Here is a 17,781-nt window from a genome sequence, read left to right as displayed (position 1 = left end):
GTGTATCACGCAGGGCCGTTTACCACTACTTCATCTTGTCTCCCACCATATCCACATTCTCCTGTTTCAGTCTTGCCTACGGGTATTTCTCTCTCACTCTCTTTAAAAGATACATGTATAGTAGTAGCCTTGATAACTGGCCGGAATTCTGCTTTGCTAACTGGTCATCGCTATCCCCACTATTTCTTGGAAATACATATTTCTATAAAGAATGGAAGATTACAGTAGTTCTTGGTTAAATGGTCACGAATAGGGATCTTATCTGGCCAACTACCGAGGGAAGTATATTTTTACGAAATACCCAGTATATATCTATTTCCTTTTTCGATTGAGTACGAATAAGATACGGATAACATTTCTTTATTTTATATGCAGTGGTTAAAAAAAGTATTTGCACATATCCTTATTTTCCAACAAAGTGTAGTTTATCAGTGTTCTACATTTCATTTTCATAGTATCAAATCTTTGTAGTTATACAAAAGTATTACTAAATGATGAAATTTAATATAGTTGGACATAGTTCATTAGTATCTAAATGTAGTATAAATGTAAATATTAAGTAACGATACTTGGTTAATTACAATAGTATGTAAATGCTACAGTACATATAGTGATGTGCAAATACTTTTGAAGCCATTGTACATAGCACCAAAAATAATATTCGCTCCCACAAAGTCGATTCCAAGAAAAAGTGGGGTTTGAAGTGGTCAGTTAGCATGAACACTTTTAGTATTTTCTTCAGTTCGTTTACCTTAGGCTTGCTTTGCTTAGCAATATTCAACTGTTTATATATATATATATATATATATAACAAAATATATTATATATTTAAAAACTTGGTATCTTAAATTAGATATTGGATATTTATTGTACTATTTCTGTACTCATCCCTGATATCGAGGGCCGAGAATCATAGTGAGGTGACTATAATCACTGTTAGTTCTCATAAAACAGTGTTGTACCTTTATCATTATTATCTTAAAATGTGATCATAAAAAATGTCGTTATTGTGGCAGAGAATTAATTTTTTATTAATAGAACGTTTGTTAATGAAACTACTGCCAAAAATTATATAATAGTATATATGTTGTATTTTGTATTAACCCAGGGTTTTGGCAGCATCTACAGAACGTTGACTCGAAATATGTGCAACATACACACAACTGTTCTCGTAAAACCAATAACATGACATCTTATAATTGTAAAAGCTTGAAATCTACGAAAATTATTTGTCTGTTGATAATGAATATTTTTCAGTTTCATAATAAAATATGACATTAAAAACTTAAAAAACACGACTGAATTTAAATTTTCCAAATCTTAATTTACACCACAATGATGATTTTTAATTCATCATATACATATAGATTATGCCTTATTAACTGGCCAGATTCAGTAACCAGTGATCAGTTAGCAAGGCAGTTAGGTATTACATCTTTTCATTCTGTCGTCTCCTTTCTCTTATGGAGTTATCTTGCTCTGTTATACCTCCTGCAGGTCAGGTCTGTACAGTAAAAAAGAGAACGTGCATACTATGGAATAAGGGAATGGAAAATTTAGCATGGTATACACAATAGCGAAGGAGCTCACTCTATGAGTCATAGGAACCAAATGTAGGATTTTTGTCCTCTGTGATGCGAACGCAACATGAATTTAATGTTCCTCGCCCGCGGCCGCGTCCCACTTCGAGAATAGAGAAATCGAGGTAGGAAAAACAAGCTCCACGAGTATCGATAAGCCTCGTGCCCGATACTGAATACCGAATGAAAAACTGTTTGCGACCTCGGCTTTCAGCTTATCACAGAGAAGGTAAATTTTGAAGCGACTCATCGTTGAGTTTACTCACCTCTTCAAAAACCATTACTCGATGATCCCTCCTGTGTGTTTGCAATGAACTACTTCATAGAATTTTCCACCTTACACAATGGATACCTTGCAATTTGTAATATGGCATTAACACTGGAACTACCGACTATTCTATGAAGTGTATATAAAGAATAATATATATTATATAATAATTATAATATATAATATATGGTACAATATAATATAATTTTTGTATATAACATTATAATGTATAATTAACTTTTACCAAAAAAATCAAAATAGAAGAAGAAAAAAGAAATACAGAATATAATAAAAATAAATGTTCATTCATATATTTTACAAATAATTACAAAAAATCTCGCAAAATTCACTGTAGTAAGACCACAAAATTTCTATGAAAAATTAAGAATTTGTTATTCTAACCACTCTGGTGGTTGTAGTATCGATAAATGTATTTTTCATCATATTAGCGATAATATTTGAACTTTAAAAATAAAATTGATTACTAACAAATCTGCGAATATTACATACATAATTGTAGGTAAACAAATAATCTAAATTATAGTTTATATATAACATTTAAAAGTGCATGGAATAAATAATATTTTCAGTAAGTTCACGTAAACAGTTTTCACATAGTGACACTACTTAGTTACGTAGAAAAGCAAGATTCTATCGTTTCAGTCATATCGCAAATTGCTGGCATCGTGTGTTTGTCAGAGAAACCATTGTGCGTACATTTGATGATGACTATTCAAAGAATTAGAACGAAATATTTGTGATAGCGAGAACAACACAATTTCCTCGCTGAGCATCTATTATGCTATGGTAAACGAAGATATTACAAGCAGAAAAATTCCGAAAAATTTTATGTTAATTTTAAATTTATACATTCATGATTTATGTGAAACATGTTAGTATACTGATAATATGTTATCTATTTGCTGTTAATTAATCTATTCCTGTTTCTTAAAAATGATACATGTATATAGTTTATATATAAAGTATATATATAATTAAATTAATTATTATTTTATAAAAGTTATTTTTGAATAAATTATCTCACTTACGTGTACCCTTTTTTTTAATCAAACCGAATGCTCCACTTTTTTCAAGTACATAAAGCCAGGCACTTCATTTTTATCACACATATAGAGCGTATATCTGACTATATATATTATACATACATATTGGTACATATATCCATCATACGCATAACAGATTTGTACTAAATCTACAAAATTCTGATAAGCCTGTTCGAACAATTTCCAATATTCGAAAATACATACACGATGCTTCTCATTATATAATTATATTATATAATTACGCATTTTGTAGTACGTTTAAGTAAGTATTCATAAGCGATCTTTGTTATCGATCTCTCTCAATGTGATAGTTAGATCTATCGGTTCGAAAAATAGCGGGAAAACATATATTAGGCATGCATCTAACTATTATCGAATAAAATAAGAAGATAATATCTCGATCTCAAGATGTTAGGATCGTATGCAACTATGAAAAGCCATAGACAATGTAAATTACGAATTAACGAGCTAATTGTTCTCCTTCGTGAATTAACTTGAAACGCACAATTGGCAGCAGTAACTACACATGACTCAGTCTATATTCGTTCTTATTAAGCATCAATTGGTGTTGTGATGGCAGTTATTATAAGAGGGATGCATACAAGTCACCGATCCGGGACTTAACTTCTCAAATTCATTTTAATCGTTCCGAATCGAACTCTTATTCTTGGAAATTGCTCGCCCGTGAGTATATATAATTCCACTGTATGAACAAAGATATAAGAATGTGAGTAAATATTTGATTGTGTATCGCGACTATGAGGAAATTAAAATGCCTTTGTGCAACAATACTTTTCATTCTGCACTGATCACGTACAATATTTACGGGCGGAAATACATACATATTTCTATAGTATAGTGTATAAGAATATTAGAGGATACATACAACAAGGTGTATGAATCACGAGATACTGGAAATTTTAATAAATGAGTTTATGCACTAGAAAGATATGATTCTACTTGAGTGATATGCCGTGAAATATAGCTTTTGTATCAGGACTTTTTTATCATCAAGAGCGTATTTTTATTCTATCAAATATCCACAGCAGAAGTTGAATCTAAGATTGAAGCTGTTACAATGGGCTATATTGTGATCACTGAAGAAATAATATTTATCGATAAAATATATCTGTCCCGTGTTCTCTCTCCTTCTCTTGTTCGCTTGATTACGTTATTACATCGCTGATGGCGTAATGGGTTCTTGTAAAAACAAGTACAAATAGGCATGTTTCTGTCAACAGCTTAAATTGCCACTGAAATGCTTCATTAACGATGTGCATTCGTGTCAACAAAAATGTTTATCACAACGACATACTGCTTTATTTGTTCACATATTGTTCTAATAAACAGCAACAGCATTATAAGAAAGTTTCCCATTGGATGTATCGTTTCTTAACTTCTACAATTGAAGAATAAAAATAATGGAAGTTCATTTCAAAGTAATAATACGAAACTTGGCAATGATGTAATTGATACTTCATGAAATTATTTAACGAAATCAGAGGTAATGATAAATTGATAATAGTACGGATATATAAATAAATGTTTTAATCAAAATTTTTAGTTAAATATATTTATTTCCTTTTCTGAGAGAAGAAAAGATAGCATACAAGTGCTTCTACATATAATTTTATATATATTCTCTCATTCTAATCACAGATTAACAATTCACTAACATTTTAATTTATGTAAAGGTTATAATTAGTAGAACAAAGTAAAGAAGCTGAACGTACTGAATACTACATCTGGATATAGTCCATATTATAGTGCTTCACTTGTCTTATCACCATTCTCATTGACTTTCAATTTTTGCTTTTGTTTTATACTGTAATCTGACAAAGCAGCCTTAATTGCATCTTCTGCAAGCACTACAATATATAAAAGAACAATGTTAAATAATATAATTATTTTTCTCAATATTAATTATACTGAATACTTCCAGAGTAGAGATAATTGTTACATTTTCCATCTAAATGGATACTTTAAGTTTATTTTACTTTACAAAACTATTGGATATTTATTTCTTTACGACAGTCTTCACAATTTTTCTACTCATACTCTAATATTTAAATATTAAATTTATTAATAAATACCACTTACTTGAACAATGGAGCTTGACGGGTGGTAAACATAATTCTTTAGCAATGTCAGTATTTTTGAGGGCCAGTGCTTCATCGACCTATGATAGAAATCAATTAATTACCTTTGTTCTAAATAAATAATTTTTGGAAACACAATAATACTTACAGTTTTTCCCTTGACCCATTCTGTAGCTAAGGAACTGGAAGCAATAGCAGAACCACAACCAAAAGTTTTAAATTTAGCATCAATGATCTTTCCTTGTTCGTCAACCTTAACCTGAAGTTTCATTACATCTCCGCAGGCTGGTGCTCCCACAACACCTGTACCAACCTTGGGGTCATTTTTATCCAAAGAACCAACGTTTCTTGGATTTTCATAATGATCTATCACCTGCAACATAATCAAAACATAAAATATAATATATGATGATAATATGTATACAATAAATAAAAATTAATATAAATATGTTATATAATATATGTATATAGTTTACTATAACATATATTATATATATATGATGCTAATATGATATAAAGTTTTATTGTAATTAATACTTCATTTGTTTCTTATATTGTAAAGTAATTGGTAAATTATTAATTATACTTATTATATTAACAAACGAATATATTAATTCATTTTGGAAGAGATGATTGTCATTTCGCCAATAAAGTATGAAGATAACCTAAATGCTGTAGAATACTATAAAATCGATATAATATGTAAATCGTTAGATTTGCAAAAATGCAGTTTTTAAGATATAACTGCGTCAATGTTATAGGTGAAGGTCAAACTTTCTGTGTATATGTCTTAATAATAGATACAATATTGATTGCAAAATGTAATGCAATACGTCTGTCGAAACTGTCCACGATCAATGCCGCAAGTTAAACCGATAAATACCTACATTTGGATGATAAGATACAGCTGGAACGCTTTGAAATGTCAATTTCGAGGCTCTATTAAGCCCCGAAGGCAACGATCGTAGTAGAGACATCGTGTTTAACAGAAGCTCATTGTTGTCCTTACACTTTACACAACTCTTTATTGAAACAATCAATTTCAAGCCGCGTACGAGTATGTCTGAAGTGTTGGTAACTCTGCTTCAGCCTGGAAATATATAAGAACAAGAAAGGATTCCCTATTACTATTTCGTTGTACCAACAAATCATATTCATTTAATTAGTCTCATACTTTAAAAATGATAATTTGTGTCATAGCTGATTATACCTATGAAGATCACAGAAAATTTTGTTGATTTTCTGCCTTTGATGTTATTTCATGGTTAAGAAGATATACTTTAACATAACGTACTTAAAAAGAGGATCAATTGATTCGGCCCAAAGATATACATAAACCTTTTAACATTAAATGACAAATCTACGAACTTTTCCGAAAACAACTAATGATATATCTCTAATATTTAGAATATGATAATCGATACTTTTAACAAATCAATATTTTTAATGTAAATATTTTTTAAAGAAATTCCACAAGCATGTGATTGGTTGATAAGATATTGAATTTAAAAATCGTCGTCATATAGAAAACCAAAGGTATGATCTATCATGCCTTTCTCCTATATTTTTATATATGATAATATTTTTAATTGTCAATTAATGTACCAATTTTAGATATTATAAGAATTGCTGCGATTTATTTACACGTGAAGTTAATATTAAATCCGATATCTACATATATATTTCAATATCTATTTAATATATTTCAAGAATAGTATATCAGATAAGAAATTACAAAATCTGAATAATATTAATACTTTTAAGTATGTCGCATACATTTGAAATAAGTTGAAAGGATAGAATACTTACGAAAAATGATAACATAATTACGTTTATAGCATAAAATAATAAAACTATCGTGTCGTAACGCATTCACAATTGTTTTCAAATGATCCTATAGAAGAATTGAATCGTTTTGATGCATCCAGATTGCGGTATTAACATCTACACTGGATGGACCCAAAAATGGACATCACCAGAACGACTTAAAAAAAAGAAGTATATCGATGTCCATGAAATAGTACGAGGACCATTTTCCTCTCCAAGATTAATGAGCACACAACCATTTATCACGTTTTCGTCTTATCAACGACAAGAAAATTATTCCGATGTGCGTCGAGGTATTCCTGACACTTGGAAAGAGTATTTAATTTCTAAGGGATTTTATAAGGGATTTTGTACGGAGGCGTGCGTATTACAGAAAAATTTAATACCTTTCTGTACCAGATATTTCATCACTGATAGGCTATGGAACGATACACGTTTACCTTTTATACAAGGAATTCCTGATCCATGGAAAACTAGGACTCTTCATCGATGCCAGTCCAGTAAATATTCTCGATCGCGATTTTCTCGCACCAAAAATATTTGTTCTACACGATTTGCGTGCGTGTACGATGGAGACGACGAGGCAGAAATAGAACGCGGTGTCCCGTGTCAATTTAATAAAGATCATATTGATGATAAAAAAGATCCTCCTCAAGAAGGACACCAAGAATCAAATTATTCGCTAATTGAGAGAACATTCAAAGACAATTTAGAGGGAGTTAGGAAAAAAGAAGAAAGATACACTAGTCAGTTATCCTTTAAGAAAAACTCGAAATTATCGAATCGGAGGAAATCTACAGAAAAAGTGAAACATGACCTATGTACTGAGACTGTTGTAGAAAAAACTTGTCCTAACTCTCAAGAAATTATTTCTAATAAAAATCTTAACAAGCATACTCATGCTAAATATACACATAACAAAAAGGATCAATTGAAGGATAAAGAGCAATTTGCATCAAAGAATGATTTAGAAAATGGAACAATTACTAAAAAGGAAGGCCAAACTGCTTCTAAAAATGCAGCCGATGAAATTGCACAAACTAGTATAATTCTAAAAGATAAAATTGGTGAAGTACAAGAATCGTTTCCCAGAAAACACATAGAGGTAAATACTCAAATGTATCCTAATAATATTGCCTGTTGCAATTGTATGCTACGTAGTTATATCCTTTCAAATATACATTGTTTTCGTAATTGTACGAGTCCATTGAAAGATGTGAGCTTGTCGAATAGCGTATTGTGTCAAGAATGCGAAAATATTTATTGTAAACGGAAACCAGAGAAATTAATTTCTCCGAAAAAAAAATTGGAGTTTTGTACACCAGACCCGAAAAGGTACGCAAAACATAAACAACGAGTATATATGAGGCGAGAAAAATATTACGAATGGACGAAGCAGAATTTGTGCACTTGTATGCAGAAGGTGAGGAAACAATTTGGGGAACAAAACAGACCAGACCATTGCATACAAACAAAAGACGCGATTTTCCCTAAGCAAGAACTAAAACTGATGTGTTATTACTGTAATAGTCCTGATCTGAAAATTGAGGAAATCTCTGCAAACACGTCTGGTCAAAATACGCGTTCGTGTATCTGTAAAAAAGCCTTGATCAGACCGAGGAACGAACAAAATAAGATCAGGGATTGCATTACGAAACATTCAATTGCAAAAAATCGAAGGAATTTTATTCCAGGTTCTAAGAAGCGTAGTTACACGTGCATTGAAAACAAAAGGCATGTTTCTAAGTGTGACCTTGACTGGGCGTCACCACCGATGACTACTAAATGGGGACATATTGTGGCAAAAAAGAATGATTGTGAATTCTCGAAGAAAAATGGTCGTCATGATAATATGTTAAAAGTAGAAACCGAAAGAACTAGAATTGACAAAGAAACGAAGAGGAATGAAAGTATTCAGACATTTGGCAATATTGTAACAGGTGAAAAATAGTCGAAATGAAAAAGCACGAAAAGACCTTGCTCACGGTGATCAGTTATTTATAAATAGTTATTAGTTATTTGTAGATAGAAAAAGGAAAGGATATAAAAAGGAAGCATCAGAAGATTGCTCTCGCAATGTTATAAATAAAAATAAAGGAATGGATAAACAGACTAATATTATGATTAATGAGTATGAAGAAATCGAAGTTGCAGAATTTCAACATTCGGAATCCAATAAACTCGCGTGTTGTTCTGTTTCAGATAGCGGAGAGAATGCGGACGTATCCGATAATACAAATGTCGATTTTAATGCCATGGCTCAAGATAGATCGTCAGTAACTTCAATAACTTTCATAAAACGAATGAATAATCTTACTTCAATAAAGAACTAATATTGGCAAAGAAATCCGAAGAGAGTTTGTCACTTTCGTCGTACATCATCACGAGGAATCGCGTCAAATTTTGGGTAGAATTTAAAAATCGAAAGTAAATACTGAAGTAACTTTCCAATTGCTTCGTGCGTTGTTGTTTTTTGTCCTACGACCGGTAAAAAAAGATGAGGATGTTGTAGGCCATGAAGGATTAATTAATACAACAGAAAGGGAAATCGTCCTGAACACTTACAGAAATCTTTTATTAAATAAGTGTTCAAATACTTTTGTGAGCTACTGCATTTAGTAATGGGTAAAACGTTCTTTTAAAAACCAACTCACGTATGTAATATGATAAAGCTGAGAATAGATAACTGAGAAAGATAATTACATAGTTCGTCGGCAAGTTACACTGTTGTTCTTGTAGTTAAGGTGCAGACTCGGTAAAGAATTAGAATAAGATTTTTTATTAACACTGACATAAAATCAAGATAATTGGATGAATAATATGTAAAAAATTAACAAAATTAATTATGAAATTATTATGCTATAAAATCATGAAATTGTAGATACATACATGTATTTAATAAGTGGTTAAAAAGAAATAATTTGAAGAAAATTGTAAGATGGAACATTCACCTTACTTGGATACATACTTTGATATCACTTTGAAATAAAAAAATACTTAAAAAGGTAGGGTAAAATTAATATATGAGATAAGAGAATTACTCTAGTGAACATCTGTATTTTATCTGATTATTTATCAACGCGGGAAGGCTAAAGAATTATATAAGAAAATACTGCACTAAGTAAAAACGATAATTCTTTGTTTAATACCGGTAGAAAGTTTGCAAAGGTAAAAAATAAAAAGTAACAGGCTGGAAATTATAAAGTAATAAAACTAGGAGGAAAAGGATATTCTTACTAAAATTATTTAAAATACTTATGTACTAAAATTATTGAAAAATAAGCAATTAATTTGATTAAAATGTATATTGTTCATTTTAAAAAATAATATTTAGAAGTGAAAAAGATAAAGTCTAGTAATATTAATTAGTAATATTTATATCATTGTTATTGAACGAAATGTACATTATAATTCAGGTACGTGGTAAAAACAGATTTTTAGAAATTGAAGTGCTTTACAATGAAATTAAAATACCTCGATCATGTTAAAAATACGTAATACATGAGATATGAAAATGTTATCAATAAATCTTAATCATTAAAGTTCAACGTCTTAACGCGACGATTATTTGATTAGAACTCGAAAGATTTAACAACTATTTCAAGGATGATAAAACGTATTTATATTAAACGAGCAAGAAAAGGAGCACTTAAGAATACCATAATCGAATACAATTTACAAAGATAGGATTTTTAGGTTTCTTTTATTAATATAGAATAGATATCAATTAGTTTATGTAAATACATAATGCTAAAATAACAATAAACTTTGATCTGATACTATCAATTAACTACCCATATTATTAATAACGTAAGCCACCGTGAAAGTTAAATAAATATTAAAAATAAATTTTATAAACATTGATAATATCAGAGAAACGTAAATAATTTACATATCGTATATTTATGTATGTAAAACATGCATATTACATAGAGAAATTTTCGATGTGTATTTATTTAAGTATGTTCATATTTCGTACATTCATTCATTAAAATATGATTAAGTATAATAACATCTGCACCTGAGAAAACAATAATAAAATTATAACGAAGGGAAAGAGTAGAAAGACTATGCACAAATATCGTGTTATCACAAATGCTTACTAAATTGAAAACTGAAAATACATTTTCACAATATGAAATAGCGTAAATTCTGCGATTGGTCCATTCTCGTAATTGACTTTCACTGCCATCTATCAATTGAAGTACGAATCATTTTACATTGTGTTCCTTTTATACATTACGGCTGTCATTACTTATTAGCGTTATGTTAAATGTAAAAAAAAAATACTTACCGTTATAGTGAACGCTCATAAAATGCATTCTCATCGATATAAAAGCTATTTTCGTGCTATGATGTCAATATTCAACGACATGGTTTAACGATATAGTTATCTAGTCATATTTTTTAATTGTAAATAACCTTATCTTTATTAAATATTTTTCCGTAATATGGCCAAGACTAAAACAATCAGTAAAGGCTGCCCAAAATGTGAACAGCAGGTAATTTTATATTATATTAATTATTTTATATTTATACCAAACAGTTATACACATATATATATAAATTTTATTTTGAATATTTTTTGTAGCTTTACTTATTTATTACGTTAAGACTTTTTGAATGAACTGGGGAAAACTTCAGTAAAACGAAAATAAGATTATTTTGTTATAAATTTTCCTACTATCATCAATTCGTTATTAAAATGAAATATAATTAATTATTTCATTGTATATTTTAATGTAAGCTTCGAATAATTAATGTTTTTATACGTGTATAAGAAACAATATTAAATTTTAATTTTGAGTGCAAACAAATTTTATATATTTATTCAATTATATACATATACAATTGATAACTTATTTATATCACTTTATATTAATTATATGTATTTATTTATTAAGGTACCTGTAGCCTGCAAAGCTTGTCCATGTGGTCATTCATTTTTTAATGCAAGACGAAATTCAATAAAAAGTCCTCCTAGTCCTGATAATGGAGTAATGAAAACAAGACGAACCAATCGAATCAAGCGTGAGAAACCAAATTATTATGATGCTTTAGAATACGATAAACAATCAAAAAAGAGTGCAAAAGTAAGATATTCTTTAATATTCTATATATAAATATATATTGTGAAATTAATAATTTGTGTAAAAGAATTCAATCATCATAGATCAGAAAAACAACAGATGTTGCTACGGACATAGATTGTAGACAGCTGAACAAGAAGAAGAAACGAAAGGTAAAAGGTAAAGGGAAAAGTGGAAGTAGTAATGGAATAGGAGATGATGATGATGAAATGGAAGGAATCAATGGTTTGTCACCAGAGAAGCAGCTCACATGCTCTTTGATACTACAAGAATTAAATAATAAAATGAGAGTTGTAGCCTGGAAACCGACATAATTTTTTTCTATTGTGTCATATTTTGTACTATAAGAAATACTAGTGTCCATTTTTAGTAGAAAGTAATCATTTTATATAGATGTTGGACTATGTTTGAAATGCTATCTATTCATTGCATCAAGGAAGATTAAAATAGTATTACATAATGTAATGCATGAATTAATAGCATTAATTAATTTATAGTAATTTTGAGATTTATAAAGATTTTTGAGCATTAATTTATACATTATCTTCGAAAGTAGACAAATCAAGACTACATAAGTGAAAAGAATACAATTTTTATTAAAGATCACTGTGTTTAATTACATCTGTTTGTATGAAAAATATGTATTTCCTACTAAGAGATTGTTTCTTTCATCGTAGGACCTGCCGCAATTCTTCATTTTCTACAAATAATCATAATGTAACATGTAAATATGAATAATGTACATAGTGTTTATGTGTAATATATAAGACAAATTACAACTGGAAACCAGTTTCTGTTTTCTAAAAATTCTTTACATTGTATATAAATCTAATATGTATAAGAACGTTTTTGTCCTACGTTATTTCTCTTTATTTTTAAACGTAAACGTGTAAATGAGAGTGTCGTTTACCAATAAAACAAAATGAGACATGTGCATTTATATAAAAACTTATAAAAATTACCCTTACCTGCCGCGAACGAGGTATTTTATGTAAACGTTTCGAATACACTGAACGAAGCAATACATCATAGTAGAATAATTGTAGCGACAAATGTTGTGATTTATTAGATTTCTAATACACATTCAATCACATTCGCAAAATATTTTTATTCTTTTGCAACCACCTCTCCTTGACAGTTACTGTTCTCATTATTAACAGTAATCTTCGATGATTCCGATGCTTCGTTAAAAACCAGGAGTAAAGGTAGACCTCCCATGACCATGCACGTACCCATGCATAGAAAACATACGGAGTAACTTCCTGTTACATCGCGCAGGTAACCTGGAATATAACGTAAAAACATTAACATAAATAATACTGATTATTTTTTTTATTTAAGCAAAACAATACCTTTGCGGCTACTATGCAGAATCGAGTACTTTCAAGTTCATTAATTGCAATTTATATTTATTTTAAACGCTACACTGTATTAAAACTCAAATAATTTCATACCTGCTAAAGGCGGAATAGAAATTGCTCCGACGCTCTGGAACATCCTGACAAGACCATAAGTAGAGGATATTTTATCAGTTCCGTATTGGTCTGCGAGAAGGACGGGAACCAAGAGGAACCAACAGCCTAAGCATAGTCCATACATGCCTACAGAACATGCTAACACGTAGAAAGAATGGGCCATTGGAATTGCCAGTACAGCTACACCAGCACCCACGACACTGTTTAAGAAGAAAATTTTTATTAAATAGTAAAGTTCAATAATACAAAAATAAGGATTATATACAAAAATGATTTGCACACCTATATTTCCTATAGCATGTGCACATTAATTAATTAGGTTCAAGCGTATTAAATTTCACATCATTTAGTAATACTTCCATATGACTATAAAAATTCAATACGATGAAAATGAAACGTAGAATCTGATAAAAAAAGATATTTTATTGGAAAATAAGGATCTATACAAATGTATTTTGTGAGCTCAGTATAAAAATTTCTCGAACGTACCTTCCAATGTATCCTTTCCGTCGATCAAAAAGTTTCAAATCCGAAAGCCATCCAAGTCCTAATCTTCCGCATAAATCAAGCGCGGCGGAAATAGCAACCAGATATCCAGCTTCCGATTTCGTATAACCAGCAGCGTGTACGTATGCCGGAAGATAGTACAGCATATACGGACTTCCGGTTGACATAAGACTAACGGACAAACACATCATCATGAATTGAGGATTTTTCAATAGAGACAGATCGATGTATTGCGCTATCCTTTGCATCACTGTCTTCTTTTCCTTTGGCAGTTGTGACTCGTTCTGAGGAACTGGACATACCGCCGTGACCGACGACTTCAGCGACTTTAACGACGACCTTGCCTTGTAAACGCACGTAGAATCGGTCGATAGATCTTCGACACTGTGTAATATACTCGAGCTACGTATCTTCGAGATCGGTTTCATCCGTAGACACTCGCCCACAACGTCTTTCTCCTCGTCACTGTCTGTCAGCTCGACCGCCACCACACCGTTCTGATGAAATAATTCGTTCAACAGATTATGTTTCGTAGTCGAATCATTGGCGAATATTAAATCTAACTTCTGCTGTTTTGCCGTCTCTAATTCCTTTGCTGTGCTCTCGACCTTTTCCGCCTTTTCCGGAATCTCTGTGTCTTCTGGGGCGTAATTGTTCTCCAGTGGCCGGTATAGGGTTGCGCTGACGCACACGTGAAGCATACAACCACCAAGTAAAAGGATGGTACCGTGGAAACCAAAATTATCCACGAGAACCTTGATCAAAAGCGGAAACACGAAACTGCCAGCTGCTGTACCAGATACGCATATTCCATTTGCTAGTGCACGATGCTTGTCGAAGTATTGTGAGACAAGGATGATACCTGGTGTTGTCGACAGACCGCTGCCAATGCCTAAAATTGTTATATTAATTGCTATAACAATAAATATTGTCATTGTGCAAATATTTAGATGCTTATAATTGGATTAATTGTATTGTCCAATTGTTCGTTCGTATCATATTCTTGCTTTCTTTCTTTCAAGCATGCTATCCGCATTTTCTTACGTAACCCAATGACGAAACCTGATTATATACATATACATACATATATTGAGACGAACGCACGGCGAAGAAATTTGATAAAATCGATTACCCACGAACCTGTCAGAACTCCAAATGTAAAAAAGAGATGTATCAACTTTGTTGCAAAGTAACTTATCGTTAATCCTAAAGCACAGAACAATCCACCGATGAAAACGACAGCCCGACAACTATACTTCTGGCACAGCATGCTCGTCACTGGAGCTGTATTTGGATTATTCACATATTAATATTTAGGATAATAGCACAATCTCTTCACATTGTCATAGTCGCACATGTATTTCAAAAGTGTCACAACTCAAAATAATTCAATCCTGTGTTAGATGAACATCAAAATCGTCAAAGAGCGATCTCAAGAAAGTTAAGAATGGAAAATTACAAAAATAATATCTGATCATCGTTTTCTAGTGTTTATTCTTTACTTTAACATTATGTATTTAGTAAATTATTTTTTATAAGTTTCCAAATAGTTTCTCGTTTTTCCTGAAAAATTTGTTTAGAGTTGTGTCACATTTTTAGTATTATTATTTTATTAAAATATTGATTAGATTTCTAAAGAACCTACTTTTCACTAAAAACATCTTGGCAAATACTTACCAAGCGCGAGACAAAGACAAGACAAGATAGCGGGTATCCAAGAAGCGACCGAAGCTGTGGCATCCTTGAACGTTTCCATCACCTCAACGTACAGCACCCCGTAAGATTTCATCAGTCCAGTCACCCAGAACTGAACGAAAAATGCTCCGCAAACGATCACCCACCCATAACCACCATCTAATGGAACATACTTGATATTTCTCGATTTTTTTGTTTCGCACTTAGGTTTTTTCTTCTTGGTACTAGAAGTTATGCTCGATCGAAGTTCATGAGACTTGGCAATCAATGGTCTAGCCGTGAGACTCGATATGGTCAAGAGATTATCGTTATCCTCGTCCTCGATCGTCTCTGGACTCTGAAGATGCGGTGGCACGACTGGTGTTGAAGTTGCTGTCGCCTGGACGGCCAACGAGGCTGGCCTTTTTGGCGAGGGTACACCTGTGCTCAAATCGAAGACGGGCGCCGAATGTATCGACAAAAGGGAGCCCAGTTGATTTTGTTGATTCATATTCTCGTCGATGACAGTGGTGCCGACCATCTCCTGCGACGCTGTCGCACAGGCGACAGCGTCACGCTCAACCGAATCCTGCAGGCTCCATTCTCGTGGTAATGACATATTTCCGTGGATTCGTTCACGCGAGGGGGACCGTAATACATTGGAGTTACGTTGCTTTTCCTCTCCTTCGTTTGCTTCTGCTGGCAAACAGTCTTCTTTTCACCTGCTTCACCTCCTCTGATTCTCTTTTATCTTTGATAAAAAACGGAATCTTCGTTTTTCTAACACTCTATATTTCTATTTATGTACTTGGCTCTGTGTCTTGGAGTCGTTTTCTATATCTTCCTCTATCTATCTTATTAGATGTCAACTTTTGTTCTATCTACTTTCCTCTATTCTTCGTTTTCTATTGTTTAAACTCCCCAAATCTAATCTTCCTGGTCTTCCGACACGCACCTTATCAAAATCGGTCCACCCCGATTTGACTTTGTTGTTACCTATCCACCGTTGACTTCCTTCTCACCATTTACACGTTCTCCAAGGTTCTCCTGACTCTGTCTAAGGGTGCTTGGTAAATAACCGAAGTGAAAAGGGTGCGCACGCAGAGGAGGTCGCCACCGAGTGGAAACTTACGAGATCAATATGCAGCCACAACTGACGCACTGGCATCTCGCGGTGTAGTCACCACCACGTGGCTTGGAAACAATGCAGGGGCCTATCGGTTTATTGTCCTGCCGGTCGACCCACTTTTCAATCCGCCTTGGCCTCCACTAGCTCGTATGACCATTTCCACCCTGTAGTCCCTATGCCTGGACGATCTTCGATCGGCCTGCATCGCGTGTTCCTTCCCGTTTCGCAGCTTCAATTATTTCGACATCTTTAGAAACGATGGAGGTCATCGGAATTAATCGCCGGAGAGACACTGATTTCAGGGAGATGGTACGAGTTGTTACGACCATTGGGAAATTCTTTTAAACTCTCCTGGCAATGCTTCTTCTTCTTATTATGCTATGAATCTATCGAAGAAACAACGTTGAATTAGAATTTAATTATTCTTAGTTGTTTATATTTTATATGTTTATAAGATGTTCTTAATTGTTTTAATAATAATTTGGCTAGATAGATCGTTTGTTTTATATTCCTAAAAGCAATATCTAAATGAATATGAACTAACGTTGGTTACGAAACATGCCAAGTAAGAAAGACAATAAACTGTTGTATAGTTACGCAATATTAATTAAAATTATTTAAAATATCTTTAAGCTGTTCTTTAAAATATTCTTTAAAATATTAAAAATATTTAGGATATATAAAAAGAAATACTATCTGCCCAGAAACTTTTGCACACCACTGTATAATAAGAATTGATCGATTTTTCCCACTATTTATCATTTCTCGTTTACAAAAATAGAACTCAGATTAACTTAGATAACCGAATTCGATCAGCAGAAGTTGAGTTAGTTTCACTAACTAAAATTTCATTTTGATAAGTGAAATTCTACTGTACTTTAGTTGTATTGGGAGATTAAATGCACGTTTGGTCGGGATCGAAATAATCCCGAGAATAAGGAAGAAATAAGGAATTTGAAACGATTAGGGAAGGGTAGATTATTGGAACGGTCAGAAAGAAATTGTAAGGTTGCCTGGAAAATAGGAAAACATCCTAATATTGCAATAGTGGGGACGAAGTCTGTGCGC

At 32.1% G+C, this 17,781-nt stretch overlaps 3 protein-coding genes and 2 long non-coding RNA genes across 6 annotated transcripts; 2 read left to right on the top strand and 3 right to left on the bottom strand.

Moving 5' to 3' along the window:
- Nucleotides 1-159: 159 nt before the first annotated feature.
- LOC139985310 (uncharacterized) lies at nt 160-2,890 on the top strand. Its single transcript, XR_011799384.1, has 3 exons — nt 160-332; nt 1,498-1,705; nt 1,795-2,890. It is a non-coding gene; the product is annotated as an uncharacterized lncRNA (long non-coding RNA).
- Nucleotides 2,891-4,469: 1,579 nt separating this feature from the next.
- Iscu (Iron-sulfur cluster assembly enzyme) lies at nt 4,470-6,064 on the bottom strand. Its single transcript, XM_071999665.1, has 4 exons — nt 5,899-6,064; nt 5,160-5,384; nt 5,013-5,091; nt 4,470-4,780 (listed from the first exon to the last, which is right to left on the bottom strand). Exons 1-4 carry the CDS (start codon nt 5,986-5,988, stop codon nt 4,674-4,676), a joined length of 501 nt encoding a protein of 166 aa, XP_071855766.1. The 5' UTR covers nt 5,989-6,064; the 3' UTR covers nt 4,470-4,673.
- Nucleotides 6,065-10,512: 4,448 nt separating this feature from the next.
- Nucleotides 10,513-11,076, bottom strand: LOC139985312 (uncharacterized). Its single transcript, XR_011799386.1, has 2 exons — nt 10,942-11,076; nt 10,513-10,859 (listed from the first exon to the last, which is right to left on the bottom strand). It is a non-coding gene; the product is annotated as an uncharacterized lncRNA (long non-coding RNA).
- A 51-nt stretch (nt 11,077-11,127) lies between these two features.
- Nucleotides 11,128-12,714, top strand: LOC139985307 (uncharacterized). Its single transcript, XM_071999666.1, has 3 exons — nt 11,128-11,340; nt 11,743-11,931; nt 12,012-12,714. Exons 1-3 carry the CDS (start codon nt 11,290-11,292, stop codon nt 12,240-12,242), a joined length of 471 nt encoding a protein of 156 aa, XP_071855767.1. The 5' UTR covers nt 11,128-11,289; the 3' UTR covers nt 12,243-12,714.
- Nucleotides 12,505-17,709, bottom strand: Sln (monocarboxylic acid transporter silnoon). Of its 2 annotated transcripts, XM_071999650.1 has the most exons (8): nt 17,591-17,709; nt 15,588-17,099; nt 15,051-15,194; nt 14,519-14,802; nt 13,893-14,407; nt 13,383-13,603; nt 12,897-13,211; nt 12,505-12,628 (listed from the first exon to the last, which is right to left on the bottom strand). In XM_071999650.1, exons 2-7 carry the CDS (start codon nt 16,201-16,203, stop codon nt 13,036-13,038), a joined length of 1,956 nt encoding a protein of 651 aa, XP_071855751.1. In that variant the 5' UTR covers nt 16,204-17,099; nt 17,591-17,709; the 3' UTR covers nt 12,505-12,628; nt 12,897-13,035. The 2 variants fall into 2 exon arrangements, with proteins under 2 accessions (XP_071855751.1, XP_071855750.1); XM_071999649.1 differs by having other exon boundaries at nt 13,893-14,802; nt 17,591-17,708.
- Between the last annotated feature and the right edge of the window lie 72 nt (nt 17,710-17,781).

This window comes from Bombus fervidus, chromosome 3, assembly GCF_041682495.2.
Source record: "Bombus fervidus isolate BK054 chromosome 3, iyBomFerv1, whole genome shotgun sequence".
NCBI classification, from domain to species: Eukaryota; Metazoa; Arthropoda; class Insecta; order Hymenoptera; family Apidae; genus Bombus; species Bombus fervidus.
This window is presented reverse-complemented; position numbering and strand designations above follow the sequence as displayed.

Excerpts from the sequence above, each read along its gene's own strand:
- Iscu (XM_071999665.1), bottom strand. The coding sequence starts at position 5,988 with ATGTCTCTACTACGATCGTTGCCTTCGGGGCTTAATAGAGCCTCGAAA. Across the intron at positions 5,385-5,898 it reads CTGTATCTTATCATCCAAAT|GTGATAGATCATTATGAAAA; the intron begins GTAGGTATTTAT and ends ATTATGTTGCAG. Across the intron at positions 4,781-5,012 it reads CGTCAAGCTCCATTGTTCAA|TGCTTGCAGAAGATGCAATT; the intron begins GTAAGTGGTATT and ends TATATATTGTAG.
- LOC139985307 (XM_071999666.1), top strand. The coding sequence starts at position 11,290 with ATGGCCAAGACTAAAACAATCAGTAAAGGCTGCCCAAAATGTGAACAG. Across the intron at positions 11,341-11,742 it reads GCCCAAAATGTGAACAGCAG|GTACCTGTAGCCTGCAAAGC; the intron begins GTAATTTTATAT and ends TTATTTATTAAG. Across the intron at positions 11,932-12,011 it reads AATCAAAAAAGAGTGCAAAA|ATCAGAAAAACAACAGATGT; the intron begins GTAAGATATTCT and ends CAATCATCATAG.
- Sln (XM_071999649.1), bottom strand. The coding sequence starts at position 16,203 with ATGTCATTACCACGAGAATGGAGCCTGCAGGATTCGGTTGAGCGTGAC. Across the intron at positions 14,803-15,050 it reads TACATTTGGAGTTCTGACAG|GCATTGGCAGCGGTCTGTCG; the intron begins GTTCGTGGGTAA and ends TAACAATTTTAG. Across the intron at positions 13,212-13,382 it reads TTCTATTCCGCCTTTAGCAG|GTTACCTGCGCGATGTAACA; the intron begins GTATGAAATTAT and ends GTTATATTCCAG.